Raw genomic sequence first — 23,189 nt, forward strand, 5'->3', positions numbered from 1 at the left:
TATTTATCGCCTGTATCGAACTTTAAGGGCCTTTTAATCCCTCGTGCGATCATATGAAAAAAAATGATCGGATGAGTTACTTCATTATTTCCATCTCAACGGTGGGATTCCCGTATGCATTTTTCTCTTTGAAGATTCACTTTAATCTCTCGACTCTACATCAAAACAATCGACGCGAAGGTTGGGTCGTTAGGTGAGCACTGGGTCCGTGCCGTACTAAGCCCCTATCCGGAGTGTAAACCCAAGGGACAGTTCCTTTCCATGAGCAGCATGCGTTTTCTCAGGAAGATCCGATATCCGCAAAATCACTAGTCCGAATGTACGAGGGTAGGCCGAAAAATAACGCACACATGCTTGTAGACCACGTACGAAATGACCTTCAAAAGCAATCCTGGTGGCATGTGGAAGTAACATTCCCCCTCAACACGCATGTGTAGGTTTGAGATCGTTACATTCCTCCAGTGTATTTTCAGAAGCGGAAGTATTTAGACGTGTTCAAGTGCTATGACAACGCAAGTTAAACGGCGTGCTGCTATCGAATATTTACCTGCTGTAAAAGTGACTCCTAATGAGATTCATCATCATTTGAAGCCTTTTTATGGTGTCGATGCTGTTGATAGGTCTACTGTTATTCGATGGGTAGTAACATTTCGTGGTTACGAGCCTGGAAAAGCCATAATTGTTGATGAAACACACAGCGAAAGCCCGATCACTGCCACAGACGATAAACATCGCAAACTCGTCGAAGATTTGATTCAAAATGACCAGCGAATCACTCAAAAGCGTATCGCAAACCATTTTGGAATATCCAAGGAATGTGTTGGCTTCATTATTGAACAATTGGGAAACCGTAAAATCTGTGGGTACCACGCCGTCTCACAGACGAGAACAAACAAAACCCTACTTATTCCCCCGATCTTGTGCCTTGCCATTTTGATTTGTTTCCTCAACTCAAGAGATACCTCAAGGGTAATCATCAAAACTCGGACAATGAAGTGAAGGAAACTGTCAAGTCATGGATTCGAGAAAAAAAATTGACTCGTAGTTGAGAGTGTTCCACCCAAACCTAGAGTGTCGCCATAATACCCTTCTAATAAAAATGGCTACTCAGTTTACAATCAAACTCGATGGGCACAGTGCACGCCAATTAGGGATCGGGATATCGATTTAATTTCCGTAACCGCTGGAGTTCGAACCCTGGACCTTGACTTGAGAATGCAGTTACGTAGGTCACCACACCTGTTAAGTGATCGTTCTATCCTGCAAATGTGCGAATTTTTAATCTACGGCTTGTATTTAGTCGTACTCTATCTACGTATTGAACATTCTGGAAAACCGTGTGCATACGTTTCTGCGAAAACTGCTTGCCCCGATTGCGTAGTGCGGGCAGAGAGCATTTGCAGATTACGTCACCCGCGCAGGAATGTGACCCAGTGCTTCGCAACGTGTGGAAGGTCATGTCTGAACGCGCGTGCTAGCACTTCTTCGGCTTGGTTAATAATTTTTCCGGACACGAGGTGGATTTTGAATAGTCACCTAATATCTCATTATATATATATATATATATATATATATATATATATATATATATATATATATAACCATAAACACAGTAATCAACCCGAAGGTCGGTTTAGTAGGTGATGGTAGAGTTCACCCAGTACGAAGCCCTATTCGGCGTGTGAAAATTCACACAGCCAGTTCCTTTCCCTGTGCCGGTTATGGTTTCCCAGGAAGACCTGGTACCCGAAAAAAACACTAGCTTGTGTGGAGCTGCGGGTGCCCAGAGTGCCTTGCCCAGGAATCGAACCCGGGGCCCTCCGGCCAGCAATCCAACGCCCTACTCCCTAGACTACCGCGACCTATTTATGTATAAAATATATATTATATATGATATATAATATATATTATATTTATGCTTTGTTTCATGCCTGAATTGACGTAGGTGCTCGGGGAATTGATACTGTTCAACATACCACTCACTCCCTGTTGGCTGATACTTATGATCGGTAAGAAAAAATACTTCATCCGATGTTATCGACTTGGCATTCCATGTAAAATTCTCCAGATCATTGGAATTTCGTAAGACGTAGTGTTTACCTGCTGACATGAACTGTTATCCGGCTCTCATCCAAGATACTCTAAGGTTATCATTGTCTGGGGATTGGGTCAAGCATATTTATGTGCAATACTCATATGGAAGCATAAAATAAGAATTTGGGAATAAAAATGCAAGATGCGGTTTCAATAACTTGAGACGACGTTGTGTACTGCTTAAAACAAGGCGTAGGACTTCTTCGCCTTATCCAAGATCATTACTGCGTCTCGAAATTAGTCTAAGAAATAATGTTTCTGCATGTTCTTTTGGAGGTGATGGACGAAAGACAAGTGTTTCGACTCATGCGTTGTCACTTTTATCTTTTCAGGGGAGATTACTAGCGATGTCCTCAGGGTGGTCACCGAGGCTCGATCCAAAACTTTAGGACCTTTCAGCCCTTCGTTCAACGTGCAGAATGTACTTCTGGAAGGATTGGAGAAGGTAAGTTGAACGCCTCTCTGTTTTCCCTTCGCGTCCGCCGCACTCACTCGCTACGTTCGACTCAATCTCGCATTGCCCAAATTCGAACCGCTGAGATGCACTTTTGACACTTCCCAGTGAAGCTCGCGAAAGATATTTGAATAACTCGTTCCTCGCGGGCCTCCGCAGCATTCACGGGCGCCACTTATTTCAGCCGCCAGTGAAGGTCATCCTCCGGAGCGTCATGACCGCCAGCCGCGCCCGCGTGATGAATCCATTGCCTGGGGCAGAAAAGGTTTTCTGCTCCTACAGACATGCGTTCCGCATCGAGCGATAATATTATATATTATTATAATTTTAACCAAACAATAACGGAAGGGAAGTTTGGAGGAAATCCAAGCCCTGGGAATTGTTTTAATTCGCATTCGGGCATTCTAGCTATGGAAAATCCTTTGCATGACGCGGAATTGCGTGGTGACTAAGCTTCGAAGTGTTTATCCCGCAAATAAATAACTGCATAACAAAAAAAACCATCGATAAAATCCATCTCTAAACGTTTCGTGTAAGTGCATATTGTCCCTTCGACGACTTTTCACCTTTTAATGTGACATCTTTTTTTCAATCCGCAAAAAAGATGCTTTTTTTCGCTGATCGAGGTTTGCTTCTTAGTGAGTTTCGGTTCACGAAAAAGAAAGTGACGGGGAAATGCTTTAGTTGACCTTCCCAGGTACTTGGTATTGCTCCAAATATACCCGTTGGTGATCCCCCGACCGTTTGGGAAGCCAAGAGTCTCGCTTTTTGGCAGCCGACAGACCCTACTTGCTTGGCTTGGTGTTCACCACTGAACTCCCTCGGTACCTATTGTTCTTTTCGCCAAGAAAGTGGGGGAAGACACTGTCACAATTGTTGTAACAAGTTATATCATTGTCTTCGGAAATTTTATGAAGACGACTTTTATCATTTGTCAATCCTCTCTGCGTAATTATATTATTATTATTAGGTAATTACCGGTTAAGGTAGGTTTTTGGATGGACAAAGCTACAAAATAAAACATTTAGTGACTCCTAACAAAACACAAAATCCAGCATCCTACTCTATATTAAGTCCCTCTTCAATTTTATATATATATATATATATATATATATATATATATATATATATATATATATATTAGTATTTTGGATATTAATGGAATCATTTGCTATGAATCGTCATTCACAGAAATCAGGTGTGAGCAATGACTACTTGAGAGATGACAGAGGTACAAAAACTGGTACTACCTGTCGATTTTCGCAACTACTCATTCATTCGCTGGAGCATTATCTCCCTTCCGTGCCGTTAGGAGGAGGGGTTGCTCCGGAGATGAACCCCAAACGAGGCCCATCCCGACCCTTCATTCATTTCCTAATCTTACTTGGAAGGAAGCTAGGCATTAATCTACGTCTCTATGTTGAATATGCGCACACATGACCGCAAATCCATCTTCCCTTATCCGTCGCGCCTCGACTAAACGCGAGAGAGGAATCGTACGATCCGAATCGGCCTTATCGGCGCAGCGGGAGCCCCCCCCCATTCCCCCCCCCCGACCAAACCTTCGCGTTTCCTTCCCACCCCCTATTCCTTAACTCCTCCTGCCACTTTCTGCGTGATAAACACTTTGCGACATTTTGACTTCCGCTTCCTATCCTACAGCAACCCTGCTGGGATAGCGTGTTGTGTGGCGATATATCAATTGGGATATACGATATATCCGAGTCATTCATAATCAATGCGTAATAATTATAAATAATTATTGATTAAAAACAGTGGCGGAGTCACAAGTTTCCATAGTTTTAACTGTGCAAAAATTCTAGGCATCTCTGTCAAATTAATGAAATTTGAACATTTTGTCTCCCTTTGTGAATAATATCGTTTTCCATTATTGCGTTTCTCGGTCGAAAGAAAAAGAAAATGACCGCGCTGACCATTCCATTAAGAGGGATCTAGTCCCAACGACTATTAACGGCAAATTTTATTCAGTCTACCCGGGAGCTTCGTAATTAGTGGTGATGTAAATTAATCGAGATTCAGGTCACCTTCTCTACCATTATGAAATAGTTTAGCATTGCTCCTCCGAATTTAACCCTCGCGCAGTGACTGACTGCATTGTGACAAAAATCAAGTAAATTGCCGAAAACCTTTACCATTAAATATAATGTCACTGTCAATGGGATTTCGGCGAATTCTTTTATGTTCTCTGACTGGGCTGAATCACTTTGAGGGGACTAAGAAACCTAAACCTCGCTTATAGCCTAATGTAGTCACCACCAAAAGCCTTCGTAAATTTTCCTTTGGCTTTGTCATTCCAAGCTCGCGTGTTTTGTGGTATTTACGTATGTACACGTACGTAGTCACGCTATTTGACTAGAGTAAATAGAGAAATCTTCTGTCTATGAGCGTACCCGAGCGTATCCTTAATAAGAATCTAGTCATCGTGCAGCCCCCCATCCACCGGCCTCAGACACACCCCTCCCACACACCCCCGGCTGTGTCCTTCCGACACCCTTGATACGTGGTCACTTGGCCTTATCTTCTCCCAGGGAAGGGGCGTGTGCGCTCTTTACGTTGTTTACCCCCACGGAGGACCTCCTTAGGGGTTCGGTGAATTCCGCCTTCGCTTTATCTCTTCATTGGTCCCGGCCCGGGAAACTTATTTGTTGCGGCCTTATCGCTGGGTTTCAAACATCACAATCAGCGCGACGTCGCCATCGATAATACGTAGTTGAGTTTTTTCCTCTGGCTCGCAGCCTCATTGGGTAGGGAGTAATGTAGCAGATGTTAGGCGCGTTATTTGAAGATGGGCGTCGTGAAAAATATGAGGCCGAAAGAGCTGGGCGAAGGTACTCAACACAAGAATCCATGGAAGGAAAATATCAAGTAGTTATTTTCATGTTTATGACAATAGAAATCAGTCGAGTAAAATTTCTCCTGAAATATATTCATTCTCTACCCCTTGAGCTCTTGAAAAATCTAAAAAAATGTATACAAAGTCGACTGTGAATAACCTATTGTTCATTGAACTACTGCTAATTTTTCCTCCTGTTGGTATTTTTTAGTACAGCGGACTTAACGTAACGTCTTTCTCATTTCGGCATCGAAACATTAAGCGACAGCATAACGTGTTCTTGATTCATATTGCATTCAGGCAGCCCCGTTTGGTGTAAAAATCGGTTTATACGTGTTTACTCAATGCGGAATCATGAAACTAGTTTTTTTTATAGTAAACATGTTTTTTAAATAGGAATACCGAATAAAATTAGTGCTAATTTAAAAAAATAGAATAACGAATAAAACAAATAAGAAAATAGAATAACGAATAAAATTCAGTATAAGGACTTAGATCAGCCAAACATTGCCAGTCAATCCGGCACCTTTCCGTGAGAGATATAGTTTTATAATTTAAAAATTGGTGTTATTTTTTAATTCTGTTCCCCTCCCTGATTTTCATCGCCTTCTCCAGAGAGTCGCGGCTCCGCAGTCTTTTGGGGTTCACCGCTCTAACGCTATTATTATCCTCGGTGCTAATCTTACATCAGCCCTCGCCCCCCTCATCTGAAAGGGTGAGTCCGCGTGGGGAGCCTGCTTCGCATTGGAAGACAGCACGCGCATCGCCCACCCTCGCATTAATTCAGCCGACCACGCGTGAAACATCCCCCGCCCCAAGTCTCGTCTCTCGCTGAATTAGCACGTGAAGTGTGCGAAAATGCCGACGCGAACTGTATGCTTATTATTTTTTTTCGCTTTCATTTCGAGACACATTTCCCGCCGTACACAAATATTACCTGACCTACATTTCCGGCCCATGTTGTTCGTTCCATTAATTTTTTCCTGTAATCCAAGACTTGGTTTAGGCGCGAGATTCCAAATGTCTGATAAGAGAGACGTGGGGGGGGGGGAAGCCTCGCTGGCTGGTTTTACATTCGGGAGACGATGACCGAGTTGGGAGGGCAAAGGAAGGGGCTGAGGGGAGACATGTAGGGGAGGGGGAGTTAGGTAACTGTCAAGGCCACCTGTTGAACCTGCGCCACTCCGTCCACTCCCCTCTTCTCGCGTGTGAAGGAATTAACGCATTGGGTGAAGGATTATCTCTCCCTCCCTCCCTCTCTCTCTCTCTCTCCTGACTTAAGCAATTATGGGAAACGCAGCGGTGGATTGTCTCACAGTTATGCAGTATTTACGGTGAAGCTGCCAACGGAATGATGTCGGGATGTTGATAGGGGGAAAACGTTGGGGAGCGAGGTAGACGAAGGAAGAAAATATGCTTTCCTGACAGCGTGAAGACTGGCATAAGTTACGAAGAAGTGAAGAGTGAGAATAATATAAGGGCAAGCAAAAGGAAGCTCTCGTGATACGTAGAAGAAATAGTCGTTAGGGACCAGCCAAAACCTACGTTTATTTGGTGGAATACTTGGAATGAATATCTTAAATGACACGGACAGAGTCTAAGAGTTGGTAAAAAGGAAGAGCTGTGGTGGAAGTATTAACTGCCATCTTTGCTGAAGTCGAGGTTTTTATGGCGCTGTGCAACTCTTAACGTGTATCCTAATCTATTACGCCTCGTGCGTTACTGCGAGGGCTTTAGTTGATCGGATTCAATCGATAATTAGGTCAAACTCGTCCTAAGAATCCTACAGGCCCGGCTTTACGGTTCATCGTCAAGAATTTTTAAAAAATATATGTACGCTATTGGCCCACTTGTCCCGTTTCGTAGAATCCATTCAAAACTTTCAATCATCGCCATGGAAATGCCAAAAAAATACCGGGAGCTGTGAAAAAAGTGAATGATAGGTCGATGAATACAGCACGGGAGATAGATACGGCCATGGCCCTAATTTCACAGCACTTAATGGGACCTTAGCCCTCCATCGAGTCATCCACAATTTAATATTATGCTGTTGATATTTACATTTTTCATTAAATAATTCAGAAACGTCAACAGGTTTATACATGGTTGCTATATCTGTAAGATATATATCGATTACTGAAGCTATTAAAAAAGTATTTTTCAAGGATGGAGCAACTCTCATCCTGCATATCAGATTGGAACCGGAAAAAAATCACTCGCGACGCCGAGGTGTAAATGCGTCCGTGGTCAGAGATCGATTACGTGAGGTCATCCTACTCAACAAGAGATGCATAGAGAATTCCTACGCCACTCTTTTGAGGTGAAAAAGCTACGGAATCCGGCGTGTATAAAAAAAGGCTTTCAGGCATCACCTATAGCTACCGTTACTCAGAGATGCACCGCTTCATCGCATGGCTGCTCGCTGACGACGGAACATTTTTATCAGAATGTTTCCCCAGTCCAGCGCAACAACGCCAAAGCGAAACAAAAAAAAATATTTTCCCTTTTTCTCAATAATCTTCCAAGCAACCGACCTCGTACGCTTAAGTTAGAAGGGTGAATTTTTGTTTAAACGATTAACTAACTCACTCTCGTTCTTTTTTTTCATCCCTGCCTCTCTCTCTCTCGCTTCACCCTCCCTCCTTCCCGTGACCTACACTACAGGTTTTGCCAGAGGACGCCCATATCCGGGTTAGCGGCAAGCTTCACATCTCACTCACCCGTGTCTACGATGGGAGAAATGTGATCGTATCCCAATTCAACAGCAAGGAGGACCTCCTTCAGGTGAGAATTTCGCCTGACCTAATGCTCTCCACCGATTAGCTCGTTCCCAGAACTGCTTGCCCATATGTTTTAACCATAAATACGCTCTTCCTACGATCTAATTGAGAAGGGAACGGTCTCTCAGCCCAGGTGCGAGACAATTTAGGGTGGCCACCCATTTCCTAGATTCCAATTCGCAACCTTTATCCAATTTCCCCGAGGGGCATGCCGGTCTATCCTCCTGTATTCTCTCCAATGTTTTATTGTGTTGGCATTTGCCGCCTCCTGTTTTGGCAAATGCCTACGCCAGACACGAGCTAGTCGCACAGATACAAAGGAAGTGTTTCTCGTTCCAGACGTTTAAAAAAAAAGGCCTGTTTCCAGAATTTGTGAAGAAACTCAGTTTTTTCCCTACACTATTTCCGACCCGAGTGGCCATCCTCTTGCAGTAACTTTTAATTCATTCCAACAGTTTCCCGGCAATACAATTGAACGTTTTATTTTTTAATCTTTTTGTTTAGCTTGCTGTTGTCTGTTTGCTATGAGTTAACGCTGTAGAAGTAGGAATTACACAACTACAACCAGCTGTCAATGAATCTTCAGATTGGGGTTTGGCTTAGACATATTCATTGGGGCTAAATGAATAAGTTGTTGATGCTTGCCATGTGGAGTTATTAAAATAGATTGCCTCAGCAGGCCTGTTGCTAATGATTGGTTTTTGAAATGTGTGAGTGGGGAATGTGAGAGATGGAAGAGGGAAAGTAACATCATTTTTTCTGCTCTCAAGAGTAAGAGTGCAACAAACAACTTACCTCGACTCACGTTGTAGTCATGTGATATCACGTGGAAGGTGTGGTTGTTGTGAATCATAGAGAGAGTTCCTACCCACTGCCGCAAAACTTGCGTGCCACCAATTTAATATTACTTCCATGACAAAAAGAAGGCAGCATTACATCGGGCAGCATCAAGACATTCTCATGGCCTCTTCAGTGCTGAGTTTAAATGCTCAACTAGAAAACAATTTGCGATCATCGTTATTGATAGTTAGGGTTCAAAAACTTTACTTGCCCTGTAATTTGAAGGATAAATATTTTGTTAAATTGCTAACTCCGGCACAGCAAAAAGTTAAAATGCTTTCAATATACCCCCGTCTCTTCTCAGGTTCATAGCTTTAGACATAAAAGCTTTCCCTAGTAATAAAAAATGAATTCCATTGCTGGCGTTGTAAAAAATAATTTTTTTTGATCTTTTAATTACCAGTCTCCCAGAGTTATTGAATATGGCGGTCCTCCCACATTGCTTTTAACAGTTTTAAATTATCTAACCAAAGCTATTCAGTGTGAAACAGTATCTATAACCGAATGCTTCAAACTTAAGTCATTAAAACAAATGTCCTTAAATGCCAAACATATACATGTATCCAATTTCTGGTGCACTGCATCCACTTACCTTTCGTTAACTGGAAATGAAGCCTTTATGTTTGTTTTCCTAGCATTATTCAATCTAATCATTTCATGTGACAAAGTCTGCTGTGTTCAAATTTAACCTTTCTAATATTTATTCCTTATATTCCAGGCCCTTCTCGCTAGTTCCTTCATTCCAATGTTTTCCGGGATCTTACCACCCCGCTTCCATGGTGTTAGGTACATGGACGGTGGTTTCAGCAACAACTTACCAACTTTGGATGAGAACACAATCACAGTCTCTCCATTTTGTGGAGAGAGTGACATTTGCCCTCGGGACCTCTCCTCCCAACTATTCCATGTGAGCAGCCATCCTCCTCCCTTTATTTTCATCAAATTGCTGAAATTTACTGATTTATTATTTTATTTTCATCAGATAAAGTATTAATTTCATGATTGACTGCATTTCATGTTGCAATGCTGTGGATAACTTCTTTGGCTTATTATAACCAACAATTGCAATTGACCTTTCATTATTAGATGATAGATTTGGCACTTTTAAATTGTTGAAAGTCATGTCATAATTAGAGTTCGTATCTGCCTACTTTGCTAATATATTTGTTTTAAATGCAACTGCAAGCTATTAATGTAATTCTCTGAATACGTTACCTTTGACATTTAATTTGAGAAAATAAATAATTGTAGTATTAAACATAGTCATTAATGACATAAATTGTGTTAATGCCTGAAAATATTTGTTCATTCCATTCCCAGGTAAATGTAGCAAACACCAGTATTGAATTATCGAGGCAAAATATTTATAGGTTTACCAGAATTCTTTTTCCACCAAAGCCGGAGGTAAGTTTTCCTCCCTTGAATTTTTTCAGTAATTTTGTCTGATGTTTGTTGTAAATTAGAATTGATGAAGTGAATAAACATTTCTTTTTTTTTTCTAGGTGCTTTCCAACATGTGTAAGCAAGGCTTTGATGATGCCCTTAGGTTCTTACATAGGAATAATTTAATTAATTGCACGAGGTGCTTAGCTGTACAGTCAACTTTCACAATGTCAGAAACTCTTGATGAGAATTTTGACTTTGATCCCCAGTGCTGTGAATGCAAACAGCAGCGGCAGGTACGAGTTCTTTGGAATCATAATTTAGATATTTTGAGTTGCTCACCTGATAGTCTTTCAGGAAGTAATAATTATTTATCAATTCTGAATGAAGCAAATTATTAAGTGCTATTGAATTTATCAATGAAAGTATGATCAGTCATAGAAGGATTTCATTCCACAGTCTTTTTCAATAGAGTTCGGAAGAGTGTATATAATATCACGGTCAAGTGACTATCTGACCTCTCGGAAATTCGCGATAATAATGTTTTCAGAAAGTTTAATCTTTGTAAATATTGTTAGGGCAAAATTTCACATTTTTTTGTTCAAATAAAAGAACTTTTCTTTGTTTTTAGAATGCTAATAAAAGTAATTGATAATCCTATTTAATATTTATTTTGATTTTTGTCCATTAGGAAGCATTAGTTGCTAACCTTCCAGATACTGTGATGACTATCTTCCAAGAGGCTATTGATTCTGCCAATAAGGGAATAATCAATTGGGTATTCAAGCACAGAGGGATGAAAATCCTATCCATTCTCAGCCTCCCGTGTATCTTGCCCGCAGACATCGTTTATGCAACGTACACAAAGTAGGTTCATGGTTTTATCTCTTCTGGGCAATTAGCTGTGAAAGCCAGTTCTTTTATCTTTAAGAAAAGTAATTATCTAATTCACATTGATCACTCTCATGCATTTCGTAATTTGTTCCTAGTGTATTTTATATTTGAAGCTTTCACAGAAGACCTGGTTGTGATTTACTCATAAAAATATGTATATGGCATGAAATTAACACCTAACTTATTTATGATTAACACTTACCCACCTTAACATTTATTGCATGATATTAGTTACACCTGGTTAAATTTGCTTTCCTTATCTATTGACTAGGTAATTGCTGATTTCAATTAGTTTATCCTCATTCTGGTTTCCTTGGAAATTGAATGCTTACTTTCATTGCATGGAATATATTGAGTTTCACTGGTATGCTTCCATTGCAAGCATTTGCATATGTGTAAAGCATTTTGACTTTTTATTGCTCTTGTAATGTAATAGCCATGCTCCATACTTAAAAAAAGAATGGTGACATACCCCTTAATAGTAAGAAGTAACAAACGTTTTCATGCTATTGATAATATAATCAAATCCATTGACATGACACACCTATTTATTTGAATTTGATATATGCTAATAATAATAATTTTAAGTGTCAGCCCTTATCCAATTGAAAACATTTACCTACTAAATGCATGGGTCCCTTCACCCAATACTATATAGCCTCATTGGTGCAGACATGGTGCAGAGGCACTCGGTTGTATTTGGGAATCTAGACAGGCGAAAATATTGGGTAAGGAGACAGTTGGCATGTGGCTGTGCTGGTTCCCTCGCACCGCATCTGAGCTACAAACATCGACTAGAAATAGAAGCAGCGGCCTCGGCAGAAGGAAGGTGAGCAAGCAGAGTCAAGTGGGGTTGACGAGGGGGAAGGTCTGGCTTCATTTTCCACTCATTTCCATAAGTTTGGCAAAACTCTTAGTGTCACGAACACTATGGAAATAAATTACTTTCAATTTGGATATTTTAATTTGTCATTTTTGCGACTTGTGACTAAGAAACATATAGATGAATCATGATTTTAGATAGATGTAGATAATAATGATTACAGTGAAAAAAAACACTGTCTGTGATGCTTGAATTGATTAATTTCTAATGAGTGGGATTCTCAATCTTCAAGCAAGGCATCACAAATGTAAGAGAGAATATTAATGTGAATTATCTTGCAAACCAAAATACATCATATGAATCAAGAGAATCAAATGTCACTGAATTTATTAAAGGAAATCATTTATTTTGCATGTATAATCTATAGAATACTGTGCCGTTCCTAAAAAATAATTTAGTTTTCAGTGTTAAGGTGCAGAAGTTTTTGGACATTTCAAACAATTTTAGTTATTCAGGTCTAATGTTCATTAATGATTGATTGAGGCTGATGATAGCATTTAAGCAATGATGGCAATATAATATGTAAATAAATTGATTGTAATTTTTCCAAAATTTAATGAACACTTTTAAAAAACAATAAAAAAAAATTCATAATTTCAAAAGCTTCCTATAATTCGGTGAAGTAAAATAGTGGGTTTATGATCGATGTTTCAAATGGTCACTGTAGTCTGTTAAAAATTCAAAGTAGAGAGTTTTGCCAATTTTTCCTTCTATCAGTAAATGCCCACCCCCTCAACACCCCACTGAAATGTATATTGACCTCAGATAAGGTAATGTTTCAGTATATTCCTTATGACTGTGGGATATTCATCCTGACCTCCATCTGGTCAAACTGCCAGGCTTCCTCTGGTCAATTGCACTTGTCTGCTTGCCATCTTCTGTGCTCGTAACTCTCTGTGTGTGTGTACTTTCTGTGTTTTTGAGCGGAGTGCTCTGGAGTCTTAATTCTCTTTGAATGTGAATTCTTTAAAATTGCAGGTGCATATTATTAAGTATGATGATTCTTTTATACAGCATCTTCTTAGTTGGTACTGAGAAGGTACATTTTTATCTTTATCTGTTTTGTGTTTACTACTGTAATCCACAATTGTGCATGTACCTATATGCTACATTATGTGATGCTTGTTAAATTTTGTTGCCTTTGTTCTCACTTAAATGTATAAGATATGATATGGATTTGTATAGCTGTCTTTTTCCCTCTTTATAGCCATTTTTGCGTGAAAAATGAAAGTAACCCAAGCGGTGTGTTATTTAGGTTTAGTAATGTAAACTGAAATGTTTAAATGATTAAGGGAGAATACCTCAGGCCTATCATTGCAAAGTTGTTCAGCTCTTTTTAAGTTTTAACTTTAATTACTGCATGTCAGCTATAATATATTGCAACATTAGGTGAAAGTGTACATTTTTGCGCATACAGAGATTTTTAAAAATTCTTATCTCAAGCATAGGAAATAAATGGTATTAACCTAATTAAAATTAATGAAATGAAATGCGACTTTACAAGTGACATATGGAAGAAACATGTTCATTCAATTTTATTAAGCTGTATATTAAAAAATTGACCCTGAAAGTCACTTTATTTTGTGATACACCTATTGGTGGAATATAGATTTTTATTGGCATGAATACTAAGAAAGTATTTTCTCAACTTATACTTTAAGATGTACAGTAAGCTAAATTTTGAAGTTGTTATTATACAGTATAAGTGGCCCAACTGGTCCATTGATGTTCATTCTCTCATGAATATGAAGGAGATCTTAATTTATGGATGCCAAATTTAAATATGCATACTATGTAAAGCAAGAAGGCTTAAGACCAAAGTCAACAACTTTTTAATGGACGTTATTCTTGACACTTGATTGTTTAGTTGTAATTAATAATTGACAGAGATATCTTATTCTAAATTAAATAACTTATTTGGTACTAGGAAATAAGTGTTCCGCAGAAATATAAACTTGTTTGTTTTTGCAATTATCTAATTCAAGAACTACTTGGAAAAATGTGTAAAATTTGATCCTCGGCCACCTAAACTAGTGCTTCCATTCTGAAATGATGTGATTTCAAAATGTTCACATCCTTAAATAGTATGCAATAAAGAGAGGCACCTTAAATCTCAATATGATCCCCTCAATATTAAATTGAAGTTAAAAGTTTATTTCACTTCATTTTATTATGCATGCTATTCACTCATGAAGGACCTAAATTTAAACTGTAAGCCATTCAGATCCTGAGATTTGAGTGTAATCCTTGACAACTACTAGGCAATACATTTCACATTTGTTTATATGATTCAACATAAATGCTGTTTAAACAAATTTAAACGACACAAAATGTATTGTCTAATGATAAATTGAAAGATTGATGCAGATTCAAAGAATAATTGCAATGATTTGTAAATTTAGCTGATCACTATGGGGATTTTACATTTCCCTCCTACCTTCTTAACTAAAGTTATACTTCCACAGATGTTATACAGAGACTTTGAGGGCCAACCTAAAAATGAATCAATTTGGTGATTTGTTTCAATAGGCCCATGCTTGAATTTCAAAATCCATTTGTGTCCTTAGCGTATGTGTAAATTCTCTCACAAGAGGGAGAGAGAGTAAACAATATCTTTTTATTGGTGGAAACAACTTAGGGAAACTCTTGGATTTGCACCTCTAAATTCATAGTACCCGGGGAAATGGAAACTAACATATAATGGAATAAAGGGAAATACTAAATAAGAATCTACAGATGTTATTTGATTAATCATTTTGGTTCACAAATAGCAAATTTGGCTATTGTGACCACTTGAGGAGCTCAGAAGGAGTTAATGAAAATATTGCATGAGCTTATGTGGTCTGGTATTGGTCTCCACTAAAGCCCCATGTTATTACTCTACCTAGATGTGACTCTCTCTGAGGAAAAGATTAATTATTACCTGTGCACACAAATTGAGAGATAATTTTTGATATTATTCATAACATTTTCAAAGGAATCATAATATTTCTTGTTATATTTGCTTGCATCTGCATAAATTGTCCCTTTGTGGCTTATTTATATATCTGTAAAAGTATAATGGTATTTTTCCAGTGCATTTGATTAGCTAATTCTCCCTGCTATTCTTGTCACTGTTTTATTTGTCCAAAAAATGTATAAACAGCTTATCCAGTCTTAACTGTGTAATACTTATGGCCATTATGAGAGTAATGTTGGTTATCTAATTAAGCTAACAATTTAATTGCAGGTTTATGGCGTCAGCTCCCAAAGTTGGTCACAATTTGTGGCTAATTAGCAAGTACATGATTGAGCATCTAAGCCACCTTATTCATAAGGTGAATAAGAAGAGGCAACAACTCAGTGCAAATATTACCTGCCAAATGGCAATCACAGAGTATAGAGGCAGTAAGTATCAATTTGAAAGTTTTAATGATGTGTTTTTGAGGTATTTTTATATTAAAAACATCTAGTAGGGGTATCCTAAGTGCTCATGGCCCTTGATGCAAAATAGACTATTTAAAAGGTGTTGACTGCACCCTTAATTAATTGATTCCTTCTGTACGTAATGCCTCTAAATCCTGTCCATGTTAGATAATTTTCATGGGCAGCTTTTTCTGCACATGGTTCTTCCTTCTGATTTAATTTGTCAGGAGAATACCGATTTGTAGTTCTCATCAGGCCATCTATTCCATTTTACTCATAAGATTCAGACTAAGAGTATGAAGCATAATTGCCCATGTAATATATATCTATTTTCTCCATTTCAGCCAAATTTGACATTGAATCAGCCAAAGATTATGCCTACAAGAACAAGATGAACTTCAATTTCACCTTGAATCTTGAAGAAGGGTAAGTGCTGCAATATTTTTAATTAATTTGTGGCTGATGGGAGTTCAAATTCTCCACAACACACACACCTGACTCTGATGGAAATGCTGAGGGGTAGCTTTACTCTGAAATGTCATAATTTCAAAAAGATTTATAAAATTGGACAAAAAATATGCAATCTTGAAGTTACTAGCCTGCAAAAGACATAAAAAACTGTTTTCCCACAAATATTGAAGATCAGATGATCATATTTTATTTTCAATGTGACACCTATAAAATATCTCTTAATGGATACATTATTTAATTCTAAAAGTCCATCCGTAACCAAACTTGAAGTCCTGCCGAATTTGCTGAGTGAAAGCGACATAATGTAAAATCTAGCCTGGTGACAAGTACTCATTTATTCCACTTTAGGAAATGAAATGATCAATATTCAAAAGACCTGTTTATTTGCCAACTTCAGAATCTCTTCAGCATTTTGTCCATCATAACTTTCCTACATAGCAAATTGTATTGCTGGATCAAGAAAATATGTATAGGTGTCCATTCAACAGATTCAATAAAATTATACTGAGGAACATTATCTAAATCATAAGCATTTTTAATAAATAATATTAGATTCAGACTCGGAAAGGCTACTCGGTGCCTATGCAGAGATTTCAAAGTGTACCTGACCTGTAGAATGATGGGGGTGATCCAGGTACTAATAAAGAAAAAGGGAGAAGAAACTCCTAGCTGGATGTTTTGGTTACAAAGGTGGCCATCAATTAGGAAAATATATTGAGCACTGGATACTGGAAAATCGTTAAAGGGAGAGTGGCTCTTTTTGCTGTCAAATTATCATTATAATTGATAATAGTGTCACTCCCTCCTACACTGTGAGCCAATAGCTATCACTTCTTCAGACTTCGCTTAGTTGATATTTGATTAATTTTTGATCATGATATTCCAAAATAATTTCTGTAATTGGCATTACTAGATATGTACTAGAATAGCTCAGAGGATAGTGATTGCTGACTCCTGAATTCCATAGATTTGCTATTTTGATGGATCATGGGCAAAAATTTCTCAGTACGACTTAAAAAAGTATTTTCTGAAGCAACATTTTAAGTGAACTGCAGCCTGGAATTGGATGTTAGAAGAGAGACTACCATTATTCCAGAAATGAATGATAATATGTATCTACCTTGCTGTGACGATTTCTGTAAGTTTATAAACAGTAATTCAACTATATTGCAGGGAAGTACCTCGGGATCAGTGCTCAGCAATGAAGTTCAACAACAAAGTCATGGGTCAAGCACCTTTGAGGAGGCCCAGTTTGAATGCAGTACTTGCCGAACCTGGCACCACAATGGTTGATGATGACACCTTTGACCATATCCTCCAAGTCACATCGCATCATGATGCCCTAATGGCATTCTACTACATGGATGAGAATAATAAGGTACAAAAACATAATTTAAAAGTAATTGAAAGTCTTGCGAGAGACATAAATTGGATAGTTATCCTTTATGAGATGATTAAGTTCTGATAACAGTATTTCCTATCGCTAATTTCTCGCAATTAATTTATGGAAAATAATAATACACGGTACCAATGTTAAGACAATATATTTCCACTTTGGTTTTAACGTTGATGAAATAACTTCAGAACATAGCTTGAAATATATTTAACAACAGTGAAATAGTGTACGAGGGTCATCCGGAAAGTAGTACCCGTTCGTGAAATAAAAAGACAAAAGTAAATATTAACAAACATAAAAAATTTTATTTGAAAGAGGATACTTTAAACTACTTCTCAACATAATCTCCAAGCAAATTAAGGCATTTGTCATAACGTGTGACAAGTTTCTGTATTCCTGCTGCATAGTCCTTCGCCGCCAGCTCATTGAGATACGCGAGGGACCCATCTTGCACAAATTTTTGCATAATGCAGATGGTGTATTATTATTTGATATGAATCAATCATGTTCGCCTTTCACGGCATCACTTCTGATTGGACAAAAAAAAGTTAAGTTCTCATCTACATGCAAAACTGCTACTGGTGCATGAGGATAGTTTATAGTTTGAATATCATTGTGTTTTGAAGAAAATCATTTAAATGTTCTACTTGAGTATTTCAAATAGTTGCACACTATTTTTTTTTTGCCGTTTTGCTTATAAAATGTGCTCGAGAAAAGGAATCTTTGTTGTATTGTACGAGTAAGGTTCCGTTAACTTTTCGCTGTCATTTTGCCCAATAACACTGCATGGAGTTAGAATTGTTGCTTTACAGCCAACATTAAATCCATACAATTTTTATTGTCCATTTGGTGGAGCGCTGATAGTCTACCTACCTCAATTTTAATTAAAGTGTTTCTTCACGTCTAAAATCCAGCCTTTGAATTATTTTTTTTATGGAACCCATTGAGACGGAACATCTAAACCAAACTTCTGGTTGATTACTGTTTTTTTTTCTAGTTTCCCCAATATTCATTTGGTGAAGTAGGTTTTCATTTGTACAGATCTGCGGATATTTCCAACTTGTTTTGCTCATATTGGGTTTGCTATTAGAGTGAATCTCCAAGAGTTCTACTTAGCCACTTACATCTAGTCTTATTTCTTACTTCTTCTATTTCCTCATTCTTCTGATTACTTTTTATATTCTTCAATTCTTAATTTCCTATTTGTATCTACCCTGCCAAGTATCAATGTATAGAGGTTGTGGGATTTAGTTCTCAGCAGTGCCTTACATGTGTCCAAATTAGTCGGTGATTCTCCCATGATTCTCATTAATGCTAAGATTCCTTGTAAGATCCTCCCAATCCATATTTATTGCTGGATATGTGCATATATATTTCAGATAGCATTGCAACCAGTATGCTTGACAGTTGTAAATGCATAAACAAACTTGACAATGCAGCCAATCATCAAATATTAGGTGTCACTATGTGATTTATTTAGTTTTCTTTATATTTAATGTGTACGGGTGCATAATATGATTTTTTCTATTTTTATAGGTTAAAGTGACAGAAATTTTTGATGTCACAGAAACTGACTCTCCTGCTGTCTTATGTCCGGAAGAAAGGGAAGCCAACACTCACCTTGAATTTGATGATGACAACTGGAATGTGGAAGGCAATTCAGAGTTAAATGAAAGTCTTGATATGAATTGGCTGGGCGGTCAAGACCAACTTATTTCACCTGATGATGGTGAGCATATCCTTTCTTGATGCTGAAATTTAATTAAATAGCACTTTTAGAGGGTGGGCTTATTTCACTCTTACTGAAAACAAGGACTATGAGCATTCTATGTACTCATTGATCCTTATGAAATGTTTTAATATGCCTCAAATAATTGACTCATGCAAATGCTCATAATATATGTATCTAATACAAAATATATTCTCAATACTCAAGTAGTTAGCTGATGTCTTTTGAGTCAACTGACAATTTTTATTTGCTTTTTATAACATAGCTAACAATCACTTATGTTCTGCTGGAAATAAATAATCTCTGCTACTTTTATTTATAAACTTTTAGCTTTGCTTTAATTTTTATTTTGTGTGTAATACTCAGTAAAAAATTAAATGTGGCTGACTTGCGATGGCATTTTGAAATATTGTATATCTTTTAAAATGTCTCAGAAGGGAGTGCAATGTAAGAATTAGCAAATGATTAAGCACAAATTGTAAATAAAGAGAATTGGTATGTCAAAGAGAGGCTTGGTTGCTGAGCATACCTGCAGAGGAGTTGTCCGGATGGGTGACTTCTCCCTTCTGTGCCCCATGGGAAGGATTGATTGAGGCACATGTTGATCATTGCCCCAAGTGGCAATTATTCAAAGTTCGACATGAATCTTTTGAAACTAATTGCAAGATTTTAAAACTTGGAAGGTGATGATGTTGAAGGGGAAAATATGGATGGATATGTACCACACATGTTCATGTGTGGTACATATCTATTATATTGTCAAGCCCATATTGCAATCTGCCCCTCATGCCAAAAACTCCCCTTCATGCCAGTTCTTCAATATTCCCCATTGATTGGTATTCCTAAACATAATGATCTATGTATGCATTCTCTTCCCTCGCACTCTTACAAAGGGCAACAATTTTATCTACATTTGTCTTTCTCTAAAGCATTGCTCTTTTAGTTTTTCAAGTTGAGCCACTCAAGCCTCTCTTTCCATTCTTTTTGGTTACGTTTTATGCATACTCGTTAGTAAGAGTCATAATGTTAAGAGTTTTTGTTGTGCAATGTTTGTTCACAGTATCCAGGATTGTCACATTTATTGGTGCTCTTTCCACAATTGCAGAAGAGCGTGAGAGCAGAAGCAGCTGCAGCAGTGGGGGAGATTCACTTGATTACCTCTTGGACAGGGACTCGTCGGCAATTTTCTCTGACCCAGAGAGCGAATGGAACCAACACCAGCAAAGTGGAAAGGCATATGCCCAATCGCACCACACTTCAAAAACTCCCCTTCATGCTTGCTCTTCAAATTCCTCTGTCATTTCTGGACAATCCCCAGACTCCCGACCGGAGTCGGACCAGAGCAAGGAACCCTTGACGGAAGTTTCAACAAAGCCTACTTTCATTATTATGGAATCTTGAAGTGAGCCATGGAGAGTGTGAGAAGAAAAGTCTCCAAAATGATAAAAACTGCCCACCGTGGTGTCCTGTGATTGTCTTGTGACAAATTGGGTGTACTTTATGCCCCATATATTTTTTTATTGCCTCAAAAAGCATCTTTCCGACAAACAAAAACCTTTTCTCACAAAATGGAAGATGACCTTTTATAAATTTCTGACAAAAGATTTCATTCACAGATATATACATATATATTTTTTATTGTCTGTTTTTAGTGAATGAAATATTGTTCAAGTTCCTATAGAGATGTTTTTATGATATACACTGCCCCTGTTTAAGGCTGTTATGTACAATTTGTGCATTAAAAGAGTACCCAAAAAAAAGAATTACGCTGGTCTGTAATGTTTTGTCTGGGTTTAGGGGTCTTCTGGGACCACTAGCAACTCACGGATGTGTGTTTGCTTATGGATTCTCGAGGAGAAAGTGTTTTCAACTTCCACAATTTTGTGCCTTCACTGTTGGCTGTTAAATGTTGCTCTCTCTTTTTTATGTAAATATGTGTATAATTCCTATTTTGCCTTGTGTGGAAAATTTTTAATGAAATGTCTAGTATTATTTTTCCATGATCGCTTGCAGCATATTGATCATTCTTATGTACATATTATTTTATGTGATGTGTTACTTTTATTGAAGACTGATTGAATGCCAAAATCAATGCAGTTGGCACACTTAACCTTGTGCTGTAAGATGATCATTGTTGAAAACTACCTTACTGGGCTCTTACCATGGGTGTTGAATTTTCCCAGATTTTCACATTTGTGATGGAAGGACATGTCACGAACAAGTACTTTTGACACCCATGATGTAAATACTTATTCCTATAGATTACTTTAATTTATCCTTTGCTATTTAAGAAAAATAAAGAAATTATTCTGGAGATTTTTAGTATTTAATTTCTGTTATCCTAACAACAGTAATGTCATATCAAGAAAATATCTTGATGTTTTCATCTACATACTCTTCATCAATGTCTTATAAAAAGAGAAGTAATTTTAATTGCCATTGTGAAGTTAGCTCGCATTAGAGATATATAACTGTAGGAAGCGGGAAACTATAATTCTGTAATAGCCGCTGAAATGTTAGTCGCAAAATCATTTGAAAGATTACCACCCTAGGGATGGATGTATTGTTACTTAATCAGTGTCATTTAGTTTTGGTTGGAGATCAAGGGACTAAAACTTCATAGCTTAGGCGACTATTAATTTAGGTGGATTACAATGCTGACAATTTGACGAATAAGCTCTATATGACGGTATAGATTAAGGCTGGTAGAAATGTATATGATATTAGCCATTAACGCTCATTTTTATACTTTCGTAAATGCATAAGAGAAAACTTTTGGTTGGAAAATATCACTTTATAATGTACTTTTCACATAGTTATGCGCAATTAGGTTAGACCAAATAGACAGGAGGGGATCGGGATGATGGAGTCACCTTCCCACACAGAGGCGACAGATATTTTTCAGTGGTAACCAAATCCCTACTTGAGGTGCTTTGTGGGGGGAACTTTGAGTGAATACGCTGTCCATCGGATGGGACATTAAGCTGCGGACCACTTGCCACCTTTTGTTAAGAGAAGGCTAATGCCAATGTTTCTCTCCACCGTCCATCCTTTCCCGTCTATCCCTGATGGTGCAAATGACTGCAGCTGTTGGTCACCTCTAAAAAACTACTTCTACTAAATAGACAGGAGTTTAGTTTTGCTGGTGGAATCTTTCCTGTGCCCGTACACTTGGACAAACAATGGCCTAAACTTGAAAACACGAATTTTCCAGGTCTGGTATTAGTAACGACAGCCTCCCACTTATTTTAGGGTTTTCCTTGAAGTGGGCCCACATACATGTATATATACATTGTCGTGCATAAAATCATTTGAAAAATGTTATGAAATCAAACAGATGCATCTGGAATATTCTGTTAAGAAATTAAAAGTAATTCCAAATTCTGTCTTAAATTCTACTTCATCAGCTTATCATTCATCAAGATCAAAATTTTAGCCATCTTGAAGAAATAGCAATAATGACAGAACAAGCAAACAAATTCTTCTAGACTATGAATTTGTGTAGCTTAACTGCCTTATCAGAGATGATGTGTATCTTATATAAATTAAATCTCCCAATCTGTTGAAAAGAAGCAGTGTACATAAAAAGTGTTGCGCCCATTCTCATTTGTCGTAGATATCAGTCAGATAGTTGAGCTGCACAAGACCACTGCCAAATAAGACAGAGTGATGTAAATCTTTAAGGCTATAGGCTGGGGCATAGAAATTTCTTTTTCTGGAGGTTTAACTCTCCTAAAGCTTAAGATTATGTTATTGCGATGGAATTTTTGTGGATTTGATTCCCCCCTGGATGGACTTTTCTCCACCTAGGGTATGGGTATTTGTAATTGGTCTTAATGTAGTGTTCAACATTTAGGTGGAAGAAGGGACTATAAAGTCTCAATCTCACTCCAATGAAGTCTTTAAATAAATAAAGAAATGTTAAGTTATCTGTAGCCTATCTGGCCATCCTTGATCTTGAAATAATCCTTAACTTGGCTCTGTACCAATTTTGAAATATAGGACA

At 37.9% G+C, this 23,189-nt stretch overlaps 1 protein-coding gene across 1 annotated transcript in view; it reads left to right on the plus strand.

Annotated features, from left to right (window-relative positions):
• Positions 1 to 21,492, plus strand: part of LOC139697534 (1-acylglycerol-3-phosphate O-acyltransferase Pnpla3-like) — a 56,617-nt gene extending 35,125 nt beyond the window's left edge. Inside the window, exons 2-12 of the mRNA XM_071596264.1 lie at positions 2,427 to 2,539; positions 8,067 to 8,186; positions 9,741 to 9,929; positions 10,343 to 10,426; positions 10,525 to 10,701; positions 11,097 to 11,272; positions 15,412 to 15,569; positions 15,932 to 16,013; positions 17,232 to 17,436; positions 18,991 to 19,183; positions 20,289 to 21,492. Of these exons, the coding sequence (XP_071452365.1) occupies positions 2,427 to 2,539; positions 8,067 to 8,186; positions 9,741 to 9,929; positions 10,343 to 10,426; positions 10,525 to 10,701; positions 11,097 to 11,272; positions 15,412 to 15,569; positions 15,932 to 16,013; positions 17,232 to 17,436; positions 18,991 to 19,183; positions 20,289 to 20,584 (1,793 nt within the window). The 3' untranslated portion in view covers positions 20,585 to 21,492. The remainder of the gene's footprint in view (positions 1 to 2,426; positions 2,540 to 8,066; positions 8,187 to 9,740; positions 9,930 to 10,342; positions 10,427 to 10,524; positions 10,702 to 11,096; positions 11,273 to 15,411; positions 15,570 to 15,931; positions 16,014 to 17,231; positions 17,437 to 18,990; positions 19,184 to 20,288) is intronic.
• Positions 21,493 to 23,189: the final 1,697 nt, after the last annotated feature.

The sequence above is a fragment of the Hetaerina americana genome, unplaced genomic scaffold (genome assembly GCF_022747635.1).
Source record: "Hetaerina americana unplaced genomic scaffold, ioHetAmer1.1.p SCAF_8, whole genome shotgun sequence".
In the NCBI taxonomy this organism is placed as follows: domain Eukaryota; kingdom Metazoa; phylum Arthropoda; class Insecta; order Odonata; family Calopterygidae; genus Hetaerina; species Hetaerina americana.